This window comes from Capsicum annuum, chromosome 10 (genome assembly GCF_002878395.1).
Source record: "Capsicum annuum cultivar UCD-10X-F1 chromosome 10, UCD10Xv1.1, whole genome shotgun sequence".
Classification (NCBI taxonomy): Eukaryota; Viridiplantae; Streptophyta; class Magnoliopsida; order Solanales; family Solanaceae; genus Capsicum; species Capsicum annuum.
The window spans coordinates 204242254-204255410 of NC_061120.1; the positions used below are offsets into that span (position 1 = coordinate 204242254).

The 13157-nt window shown below is 33.0% G+C and overlaps 1 protein-coding gene across 1 annotated transcript; it reads right to left on the reverse strand.

Annotated features, from left to right (window-relative positions):
- Positions 1–4352: 4352 nt before the first annotated feature.
- LOC107844570 (auxin-responsive protein SAUR32-like) lies at positions 4353–4965 on the reverse strand. The gene has a single exon (XM_016688953.2). The coding sequence runs from the start codon at positions 4938–4940 to the stop codon at positions 4575–4577; it is 366 nt and encodes a 121-aa protein (XP_016544439.1). The 5' UTR covers positions 4941–4965; the 3' UTR covers positions 4353–4574.
- Positions 4966–13157: the final 8192 nt, after the last annotated feature.

The window sequence follows — 13157 nt, forward strand, 5'->3', positions numbered from 1 at the left end:
GTATCAAAATGTTCTTTAATTATTATCATCTTAAACATGTCATGTAAAATATAAAAAATAATTAGTTATAAAAAAAAACTACACTCGTTTCTAAACGGACTCACAAATAAAAGTAACACAAATAATTAAAACGAGTAGTAATTAGTACGTCAAAAAGTGGTGTCTTGTTGATGTTCAGCAGTTGCATTTGGAGACTTAAATGGACTTCAAATTCTGCCAATTGACCCACAGGCACTGTCTATATAATGAGTTGGTATGTTCTTGTGTTGAAAGAAATTAAGGCCAAATATTTCGGAGAGAGCAGTTCTATATATACAGCTTAGCTTTTGTTTGGAGTATAATTAAGGAATTAAACATATGTCCTTTTCGATACTTAAACTTTTAGACGTAATAATGATCACACACTTTAGTATGAATATTAAAGCAGATAAAAGTTTAGAGTTTTAATTTCATTCTATGTTTGAGAATCAAGTCTACATGTGAAGATGTTACTTTAAAGATATTAAATCACGCTTATATATAAAGATGTGTAAAAAATATAAAAGAATCATATTTATATGATTTATTATATGATGGTGCGTGTTTGAGAATATAAAGAATCAGATCTTGCATGTTATGCGACATTTTGTGAACATAAAAAATAAGACCCTGGATGTGACAATGGGTGAGGGTGTATAAGAATATACCTAAGTATGTTTTCTAACAACTTAAATTTTAAATGAGATTGTATAGTCATGTCATTTTCTAAATTAGTAGTACTTCATCCATTTTAAAATACTTGTCATGTTTTTATTTTCAAAAGTAAAATAACATAATTTTTGACCAATATATTGAATTTTTTTTGCTCATATTAATTTGAGAAAAACTATAATAGATGTAATATTTTTTATATAATTTTTAAATATTTAAATTATAATTAAACTATAATTATTTAACTTAATTTTATTTCATTCTAAAAATTAGTTAAATTAATTCTCAAAAATCAAAATATGATCTCTAATATTAGACGAAGGAAATAATACTTTATAGCTTCTAATAAACCACACTAAATAAAGGGGTCATCAGTTTTGACTTCTGAAGTAGAAAGCCATCATTTTCCTCATCTGGTCCGCTGCACATAGGAGGGGAAATGAGAAAAAAATATCAGATAAATACTCTCTAAAGGTAGAAATGAACTAGATATTTGTGAAGATTTTGGATAATGCCTTGGTTGAAGAGTCTTACATCAAATAAAAATGGAATGAGTGGCCTTCTCAGATGGTCTTGGCTAATCTTTTTTTTTCCATTTCGAATTAGTTTCTGGATCGTGAGTTAGACTTAAGGTACATATTATTCATTCCAAATTATTATCTACATCAGTGTGCCCTCATATTAAATTAATCACGCTTTATATGTACAATTCTAAGCCTAAGACCATGAGGTGTTGAAGAGTCTCCCATCAGATAATAAAAGAAATGAGTGATTTCCTTAGTCTTAATAGTTAATCATTCTATCATGGGCTAACTTTCGAAGTTACGTTAAATTCAAAATTCATTTTACTTTAAAGCTTCATTAAATTATTGAGGAGTTTTGAGCAACGATACAATAATTTATGTGACTTGTACATGAATATAATTGTTCATTCGATTCATCAGTCTTTGGTGCATGCATCAAAATTAGTTGCATGCCTAAATTACACCCTCTAAGGGGCAAGGATGGCCCCCTTCTTCACATCTTCTATGAACGCGGTATACTTTTGTGCACCTGATTGGCTGTAAAGTGAACAATTGATAAAGATGGAGGCTGGGGTCTCCTCTTTTTCAGTTTAGTACTGAATGAGTAACAAATTCTAAAATTGTTGGGTCCTATGTTCCCTATTCAAATCATGTTATAAACATTTAAACTTTTGTCCCAATAAGAAACAAAAAGCAAATTGGAAAAGGAGGGCAACGAGGGCTTTCATGAAAACTATCTTATTTGGAAGTTTAATGAGTTTGTCAGAGTGCCTACTAATAATAAGGTATGCGTAAAAAGTTGGAATATGCCAAGATTAAAGTTGTGTTGTGTTTGGTTAGCAGTATAAATTTTAGTAAAAATAAATTTGTATTATTAATCAAATATAATATAATTTTATCCCAAACTTAATTCTGAATGTCACACCTTTTATCTTATAAAATTTGAGATTATTCTATTCTAAGAATTATAACTCTAAAACTGTGATCTCAGAATAATTTAATTCCCGGATCAAACGAGTTGAGAATTTAATGTGAAAAAATTAAAGTTGACATGTCCTGTATCTTACTATTATCCAACACGGACTTCAAATGTTCATAACATGATCCTGCATATATATATATATGTTCCTGTATAATTAATATATGTTCCATGATAACAGTAAGATACCGGCAGAGGCGGACCTACTATTAGGGGGTGTACGTGCAACCGCTAGCCTCAAGAAAAGCTCTGTATATATAGTGTGTATAGCTGTATATATATCCGTAAATTTAAATAAACATAGGTCGTGCATCCTTTGTGATAATAGATTGGATAGGTGAGATGGCTGAAGTTGTTGCCTAAAATTTCTTTTTGGGTGGAATGACTTGGGTTCGAAACCCACCAGCAACAATTGTTTAATTGCTCCTTTTGCCAAATACATTTTGTTGCAGCATTATTGCTGTTTTCTCCCCCCTCCGAATAACATTGAAAACATTATATTATAAAATTTTTATCTATTATCTATATATAGAGAGAGAGACACACATTATTTTTAAATGCAAGCTTCCCTCAAACTTTAAAAGGTAGATTCTCCCCATCTTATACCGCATAATGTTTATTTTATTTTTATCTTATTTTTATCTTTTAATCATTGACTTATTTTTTACTTAAAAATTAGCAATTTAAAGTTAGAAATAGGCTTAATTCTAACGTTTTCTCGTAGCAACCATCTAGCAAGTGAATCTATCGAATTTTTCTATTTTTCAAAAACTTTCTATTATTGTTGAAAATATAAAAGTGAATCGAATTCAAGAACGGTGAATAGCAAACTTTGTCATATTAAACCAAATTAATGATATCAAGTAATATTAGATTTTCAAAGAACTGTATGTTGAACTTTGACACTATTAATTATTATGTTTAAATATAGAGGTGCACCCATCAAACTCAAATCCTTGGTTCGCCTCTGGATACAGGAAATCAAATTTTTTTTAGAACATTTGAAGATTAGGGGTTTTTAGCTAGGTTAAACTCATTACCTTATTTTTCCCTTCTTTTTTTGGAGTCCCCCATCATTTCTGGGGTTGGAAAATAGACTTTGGTGTGGTTTTTAGTTTTTGTTTTTCAAATTCATGAACTTTAAGTAATAAAAACGTGGTAAAAAATATCTGTAATACTGAAAAATGAAGAAAATCTGTAAGACACAAGTTATGCCTTACAAGGCACAACTCATTCATACGAGCTTATGTTTATAAAGACTATCTTCTCGTCCAGCAAAGGTTCTTAAACTTTTGCAAAATAGTCACAAGGCAAAATTTGTAAGGCATAACTTATTTGTATGAACTTTTGCCTATAGAGGCTCAGTTCTCTAAATATTTGCCAGACGAGGAAAACATTCACTGAACTCTTGAGAAAAAACTCATAAGGTAAAATTCACAAGGCACAAGTTACGGTTTACAAGGCATTAACTTATTCATAAGAATTTATGTTGATAGAAGCTAAGTTCTCTAAACCTTTGTTGGACAAGGCAAAAGTTTTCTTAATGTCTGCCTTGGAAATGAGATACTAAACTTGAGGTGATTTGGTAGAGTGTATTGGAAAGTTAATGCATGCATTAGTTTAATGTGTATTAGTAGTACCTTATTTGGTATATCTTTTTGCCTTTATTGTGTATTAGCATGTGTATTATTAGTACCACAAAATCCATGACATTAGTAATGCAATAGATCTAATGCATGTATTAACATTTAACATGCTTAAAGACACTATTATCCCTCAAAAAAATTTCTCCATTCTTTCCAACATACATATTGAGGGTATTATGTAAAAAAATATTTTTTTTAGAAATTATGTGATTCATGTTATTTTTAATACATGAAGGAAACACTGCATAAGAAAAATACAAGCATAACTAATGCAAGCATAACTAATACAAGTATTGCTAATATAAGCATTACTAATACATCATATTTTGCATTATTCTTATACACTCTACGAAACAACCCCTAAAAGTGCTTAGTTATATGATTTTGGACAATCCTTCCCTCGAGTGATCTTCAATTATTCTAACACTGCTCTCATCTCTTTTTGTTGATGGGATCAATATTAGACATTTTAAAAAGTTTAAGCTAATGTATGTCTTACATGTTATAACGAATAACAGAATCGATATACAAAGTACATATTATTGTAGGTCAACTCAATACCATAATTCAAAAATTCTTTGCTTGGTCAATATTGCACAAACATCCATATATAAATAAACTTCTAAACTATATAATTAATATAACTAAGTCGAAATTAGACAAACTGGGACAAAAAAAGTTTAAAAGTTTAACCTAGCTATAGCTAGCATGGAAGGAACATCAAGAACTGGTAATTCATTCAATATTGAGTTCCAAAATCTTCTGCAATTCCGCGGCGCGACAAGGAACTTCAAGAACACCCTTTTGTTGGAATCCATATTCATCTTCAGCCTGTTTGAGTAATTGCAAGAATGAAGGGTCATTGAGCCAATGTAGTTCTACAATAAACCTCTTTGCCTCTTCTTCTGGACTCACTGAGCATACAGCAAAGTAACCTTCTTTAACATCATTTGGTAAAACTTCTTCATTTGCTCTTGGGGTTTCCACAACACCCAATTGATGCCTATTGGTATATTTGGGAATAAGTTGAATATGAGACTTGAGCTTTCTCATGATAACCTTAAACATGACCATGCAATTGCTAATTCTTTCTTTTCCCATTATAGAATTGTTGAGAATGTATATGTTTTTGGCAAGATAGGATAATATACTTGTTTTGATTTTAGAAAGATCTTAGAAAGGCAATTTATACATGAAGTTGAGGGAGATTGAAACTTCTAAGTTGCTAAGAATAGGCCACTAGGGTCCATTCCATGTGGTTGCAAGTTACAATTTTTTGTAACATTAATGAATCTTTTCTTATATTATTGGCACTTTAAAAGAAATTCTCTTTATCAATTAATCCCTTTTTTGTGCGTAAATTTCATAAATGATCTATAATTATGACTTATTTTCGTTAAAGTCAGATATTATTTTGTTTTCTAATAGCTGGACAAACACAAAAGTTTCACCATATTAACACAAAAACCGGTCAAAAATCCAACTTCTAATGAGTGAATGTTTTAGGTTTTTATTTCTAATTTAATAACTGCAAAATAAATCAAACATCTTCTTCGCCTCCCCTCGTAACTCTCATTCCACCTTTTCTGTACCCTTACTCCATATCTTAAATCTTCCATGACATTTGTCTGAAGTATAATAACTGCTTTCAAATTAGTATTTTCCATTTACATACCAAACACAAAAATAAATAAAATAACATATTTATTTTTCTACAGATTATACCGAACTTTACACCTTACGTTTGGATGCCATCTTAAACTTCCTTTTCTACACTAATGGAAATGCGATACCATAATGGTATGGTTGAGCTGTCCAACCTTACGTATTGTCCCTCAGTACCACTATAAAAGTAATAATTGTACAAAAATGGTCCACTGTGTTGGGGTAGAAAAGATATAAGTATTTCTTTCGTATCGTATTACTTATAATTCACTTTCCCATTTTCCCTTTCTCTACCCCACCCCATTTGATTTCTAAGGACAACGCTGTAAACAAAGACAGTATTTGGGAATTTTCTTATTTGTATATTCTTTGTCAATTTCATATATTTATACAAACTAATGAAAAGAACCTTCTATTCTAAGCTAAACAAGAGCCTTCTACTCTAAGCTAAACAAGTGTCTTCTATTTTAAGCTAATGAATTGTTGTTGGGCTAGCCATGTGTTGTTTGTTTATAAAGCCCAAATGTCAACCTATGTTGGAGCTGGTTTTTATTTGATGATATGGATGATGAAGATGAGTCATCTTGATTGCTAACATACCCCTCAAGTTGGAAGGGAAAGAAGTGACACCCAACTTGTACAAATTCTGATGGTGAGGAGGTCCGGCAAGGGATTTGGTGAAGATGTCGGTGATTTGATCCTTAGATGGAACAAAAGAAAGAGATATTAAGCCGGAGAGATATTGTTGACGAACGAAATAGCAATCAAGCTCGACGTGCTTCGTGCGCTCATGCAAAATCAAATTTCGAGCTATATGGAGGGATGCTTGACTGTCAGAGTGAACTGGAATAGGAAGAGGGGGAGGAACGGACAAATCAGTAAGCAATCTTGTCATCCAGGTCAATTCCGCGACTAATCTCCTCATTGACCGATATTCAGCCTCTGCAGATGAAAGGGAAACGAAAGATTGTTTCTTCGATTTCCAGGATACTGGTGAACCTCCAAAGCTTATAAAAAATTCACTGACAGACCTTCGTGTAGTACGGCAAGAGGCCCAGTGAGCATCGCAATAACCAGCGAGAGAAAAGGAGGGTGAAACATTGAGAAAGATGCCCTGATTCGGATATGATTCAGGTAACTTACGAATCGCAATCCTGCTTTGAAACATTTGATACTAGGATGTGGCATAAATTGACTGAGAGTCAAAACAGCAAAAAACAGATCCGGTCTAGTGTTAGTCAAATAATTGAGTTTGCCAATGAGATGCTGTAATGTGTAGGATTTGACATGTGATTTTCTGAATCTGCAGAGAACTTGACTGGAGGATCTAATGGAGAGGAAGCTGGAGGAAGGTGTGAAACATCAAATTCATTGATCAAATCTAAGGTATATTTTTGTTGACTGGCTATGATTCCCTGTTCGTCCCGCAGAATTTCTATTCCCAAAAAATAATGCAGTGAGTCGAGATCCTTAATTTTAAACTCAAAATGAAGAAACTCCTTAAGGATATGTATCTCATCAGTATCATCCTCTGTAATCAAAATATCATCGACATAGACAGCTACGATAGGGATTAGTCCTCCTGATTGCTTAAAGAATAAAGAATAATCATTGAGGGAGGTTGTATAACCTTTGAAGTTTAGAGCTCCGGCAAGCCTGGCATACTATTGCCTTGAAGTTTGCTTTGATCCATAGAGTGACTTTAAGTCGACAAACCATATTAGGTTGACACTACTAAAAAAAGGGGAAAAACCGACCAAACTGTGTGGTCGGTAAATTAGTGGTAGCTTTTAAAATTTATTATTATGTTATTGAAATTTGAAAAAATAATTTTTTTTTTTAAAAAAAAAAATCGACCACAAGTGATTGATTTTCTATTAAATTAATTAATTAATTAATTTAATAGAAAACCGACCACTTGTGGTCAGTTTTCGATTAAAATTAATTAATTTATTTAATATAAAACCGACCACTTGTGGTCGGTTTTTCTGGGCATTTATTTTTAAATCAACAAATGTAAATGCTTTCAAAAGTGTACAACACAACAATAGTTTCAAAAGTGTACAAACTACAACATAATGTCTAAATTCAAAGTGCAACAATAGTTTCAAAAGTGTAAAAACTACAACATAATGTCTAAATTCAAAGTGCAACAATAGTTTCAAAAGTGTTAACAACTACAACAATAGTTTCAAAAGTGTACAAACTACAACATCATGTCTAAATTCAAAATACAACACATACAAAAGTCAAAAACTAAAAGTCATCTTCATCAAATTAGTCCTCATCTTCCATATCCTCATCTGTGCTGATATCATCGAGGGGGCCTAGTCCTTTTGTAGTTCGAACTGCATCATCAAGACACGGAGGAATAACCCCTGCAGTCTAAATAAAAGAGTTGAACTGCTCTTGCAGCATCTTGATTTGTGGTGAAGTTTCCTCTTCCTGCTTCTGCGTCCTCTCTCTATGTTCAGCAAGCTCCTCAATGAGTTTAGAAATCGTATTTTCTAGTCTTTTAATGGTTTCTCTATCAACTAAAGAGCTAGAGTATATAGGGCCGGACGAACACCTAATATTCTCACAAAAAATATTGTTGTAGTATCCGTAGTAATGACCTCTAACTGTAGACCCATAATTTTTTTTATAACTCCTCCTCTACATGTCGGGTTAGTGGATTACCCTGACTTTCAAGAGGATGAGTACTAATATACTCACTAACGAGCTGCGTATATTTGTCCTATATTAATTCAACATAAAGTTAAATTTAAAAGTCAAAAATTATTAAAGTACTTATAATTGAATAAGATCAAATTTGAGAAAAAGATTCATAAACACAATATTTGTTTCTTACATGGGCAGCTTTTGCACGAGGTTCAACCCAGACATCTTCATCTGTCGGGTTCTTTTTCTTTTTTAGATGAGTCTCCTCGAATAGCTCATCGTGTGGTATGCTCCTACCCTTTTCTTTTTCCTGCATATGAAAAAATTATCAATGTTCAAATAATTAAAAATTTAAATAGAAACAAACAGTTAAAACTGTAAAAGTTACATACCGATTTTTCCTGCACAACAAGGGTACTTCTGGCACCCATAGTATGTAGGGAGCCACCTTTGGATGATGCCCAGTCTTTCTTTCTTTTTTCCCTCAACAATTGGTATTCTTCGCTATTCCAAAGGCAAATATACCGTTGCCATAAGGGTTTACTAATCCAGTCAGGTTTTACCAAATTGGTTTGGGCATAATCCAAGAGGCCGTTAAACCTGAATCTACATCTTCTGAAAAAGTTTCTCCTTATAAGACGTTTATTCGCATCATCCCATTAGTAAAATTTCTACAATAAAAACAAAAATATAATATTCAATCTTTTGTTCTAACAAAGTGTTAAGTAGTCGATAAGTTAAATTCTTACATTAAATTATTTAAAAATTCTCTCACTGTCAAGTTCAGGAACCTGATGCCAACTAGTCCAGTAGCCGTTGAAGTTTTGACAAATGCATTTTATCACAGTTTGTCCAACTTTTGCATCCGGTCTAAACCTACAACACAAGATCAAATAGTAATTTCATAGAGCATAATAATATAGTAATGAAAATATGAACAATGTTATTATATTTATAAATCGTACCCTATCGCAAATAGAATAAGATAACACCTCCCATAATCATTTTTGTAAGATCAACTTTTCCCTTACCTTTGTTACCTCTGCCTGACATCTAAATTATATAAAGTTAACAAATAGTTAGTTCCTACAAAATGAATATATAAGAAAACATTCCTAGTAACTAATTTCAAGTTACTAATTCACATTTCAAATCGCTCCAACAACACGAGATAGACAAGAATATTTTTATTACTATATAAATTATGGAACAGTGAAAACAACAATCTTAAACAGTATATTACATATCAATCTTAAACGAGAAATATAAAGTTAAATATATAGTACAAAGCATAAAGACATCAATACATAATAAATACAACCAACACAACTAATCCTCCTCTTCTGAAGACTCTCCATTAAATCATTCCCCCTCTTCGTAAGTTTTCTCATCTCCTACCCACTCAGCTTCTTCTTGCACAATATTAACTTCTTCAAATATATTTTCCAGGTGATTCAAATTATCCACTAAGTCAACGTCCACTAGCTGGTGATCAATCTGTATTTTATTTTGATATGCAGTGTCCAGCACATTCTCAACTTTCACCCATCCCATAGGCTTTGTTTTGATTACAGCCCACCAATTAGGCTTGTCACTGCACAATGGATAAGGAGCATAATACACTTGTTTATCATTTTGCACTAGAACAAATGAATCGTAAACATGATACGACCTATTGTGATTCACTTTAATGATGTTATGCTCCTTATGTACTCTTATACCTCTTGTGGTTGGATCAAACCACTTACATCGAAAGAGGATAATTTTGTATTGGGAAACTAGCATACTCAAGTTCTAAGATCTCGTGTATGATGCCAAAGTAATCAATATCACATTACCCTTAACCCAAATACTACTATTGTTTGTTTTTCTTGTTCTGGAGTATTGTTCGGTGGAAAATTTGAACCCATTTACTGTGTAATGGGACATTGCATGAGCTTCAACTGAACCCAAAAAAATATCTCTCAAGAGTTAATCGTATGTGGTTGTATTTGGTGAATGGTGTACCTAAAAATATTATACATACATATATATATATATATATTTGTTAGTTGAGGAACGTGTAAATGTTTAAAATTTATAGAAATATTAATACACTTACGACCTTATATGTAAACCATGTTGCAAATAATGCATACACTTGATTTTCGTGGAATTGAGTCTTAAATGAACTGAAGATCCAACATGCGTAACACAATTAGTTTCTTTAAGGGATTGAGTAAACAAATAAGATATGTTAAAGTTTTAATCTTCTTATTTCAGAAAGGGCTTAACTTTCGGGCTATTCAGCAAGACATACAAAGTTGCTTCTTTACGCTCCGTGGGAGTGAGCCGGGGACGTATGATCTTTTTATCCTTCCAACCAGATTGATTGAAAATTAATATCAATTGCAAATAAGGCTCATTCACATCGTCCTGATGACGATTTAGTCAGTTCCTTGAATAAGCAACTTCAACACGAAAGTAGTATGAACAAAATTGAGACATTTCTCTTGCAAGATATGCCTCAACTATAGAGCCTCCCACCCTATGTTTATTTTTGGAACCCCATTTCAATTTTTCAATTGCCTTGCACAATCTTAAGATTAGATGTTTACTATATTTAAAAAAGATATGTATTAATTTAAATATGTTGCAATTGCTTACCGTTCGAATGGATACATCCACCTAGTTTGAATTGAACCGCCTAGCCGAGCTTCGTGCATGAGGTGAATGGGAAGATGTTCCATCACACCGAAGAATGCTGGTGAAAAAATCTTCTCCAGCTTCTTGGTGATAACAACAATATTACTTTCCATTTGCGCCAGATTTTCTTCTTTTTAATGTGGTGGCACATAAGTCTTTAAAGAACAAACTGATCTTCGCTATTGGTTTTCATATGTTTTCAGGTAATCCAATAAAAGCAATTGGAAGTAATTGTTCCATAAAAATATGACAATCATGACTTTTCATTCCAAGCAATATGCCCTGTGTCATATCAACTCTCTTTCTCAAATTTGAGGCATATCCATTGGACATCTTCAAACTTTGAACCCACTCACATATTTAACGATTTTGGTCCAACTTGAATGTAAGACTAACCTTAGGATTAAGAACATTTCCATTGGGCCCCTCTTGTAAGTGTAATTCGTTGCATTTGCAGTTTTCTGGTAAGTCAAGTCTGGCTTTAGGATTATCCTTTGTTTTGTCGGTGACATCCATAACTGTGTTGAACAAGCTGTCAAAGTAGTTCTTGTTAGTATGCATGACATCAACATTATTTCTAAGTAAATTATCAGGCCAATATTCTATATCAGGCCAATATTCTAACTCCCAAAATATACTCTGCTTAGTCCAGTTATGCGAAACGCCATATCCATCAAGCCTGTACAATGGTTCTTCGCTGGTCTTAGGCAAATCCTGAACTATCTCCCAGATGTCATAACCAAATAGCCTTGGAGGTAGACCATCATATTTCTTTCTATTCCTTCTGAATGCATTCTTGAGTCTCCTAAATTCATAATCAGGTGGCAAGAAACAACGATGACAATCAAACCACGAATTTTTTCTGTCATGTCTCAATGTGAAAGATTTTATTTTTTCCATGCAGCATGAAAAAGCCAGCTTTCCAGCTATCATCCACCCAGACAACATTCCATAAGTGGGAAAATGATTAACAGTCCACATTAGATATGCACGCAGATTGAAATTCTGTTTAAGAGAAATGTCCCAAGTTTCAACCCCCTCATGCCATAAAATTTGAAGTTCATCAATCAAAGTTTGCAAGTAGACATCTATTCCACTTTTTGGACTAAGAGGCCAGGAACAACACAATTCAGAAATATATAGGGACTAGTCATCAATATTTCAGGAGAAAGATTATAAGGAGTGATAAATACAGGCCAACATTAATATGGCGCAGCACCAACTGAAAAAGGAGAGAACCCATCTGCACATAATCTCAAATGAATGTTTCGTGGCTTAGCTGCAAAATCTAGATAAGTTGCATCAAAATGCTTCCAAGCCTCTCCATCAGATGGATGACACATAACACCAGTGGGCCTTCTATTTTCACTGTGCCATCTCATATGAGGAGCTGAGTTGTTTGAAGCATACAACCTCTTCAACCTTGGTATTAGAGGTAAATAATGCATCGCCTTAATAGCAATTTGATTTCCTCTAGAACCACACTTATATCGAGATGCTGACAAAAATTACGGGACTCTAGGTTAGCATCTTACTTAAAGTATAATATGCAGCCATTTTCACAATAATCAATTCTAACCGAGGAGAGACCTAACTTTGAAACCAATCTTTTTGCTTTATAGAAAGAATCAGGAACCTCCAAGCCGGGGTCAACTAACTCTTTAATAAGGTCTATCATTGAGTCCATTCCTCCTTCAACAATATTTCAGTCATATTTAATACTTAATAATCTAACAGCAACAGACAAACGAGAGTGTGAACACCCGTCAAACAAAGGATGACTAGCAGCATGCAATTGTTCATAGAATTTGCCCGCTTCGCTATTAGGAACATCTTTGATATTTTCCCTAAAGTCGCCCCCGTGTTGCATCCCAAAAGTATCGTGCACTGTTTCTGTCATCCTAGTATCTTGATATTCATTATGCCCTGTAGACCTACCACTTTCTCCAACAACAAAGTTATTTTGCGCAGCATCACCATGAATACCACACAATCTAAAAAGGTCCTCGTGAAACCCCTTTATATAAAGGCGTTCCTTTACATCTTCTTCTCTTACAAGATTTATACCATCACATCTAACACAAGGACAATGAATATCCTGAAAATGTGTCCAAACATCAAGTGTCTTAGCATATTCAACAAATATTTTGACCCCTTCAACAAATTCCTCCCTAATACCCATTCTATAATCATTGTTTCGTTGATATATCCAGCTATAATCAGGTTCCATCTACCCAATCAATCAAATTCAACTAATTAGATCAAGTCACAAAAATTTCATAACTACATTAAAAAAAACACCTTTAA

What these genes read in the sequence shown, in the direction of transcription:
- LOC107844570 (XM_016688953.2), bottom strand. Translation starts at nt 4,940, where the DNA reads ATGGGAAAAGAAAGAATTAGCAATTGCATGGTCATGTTTAAGGTTATC.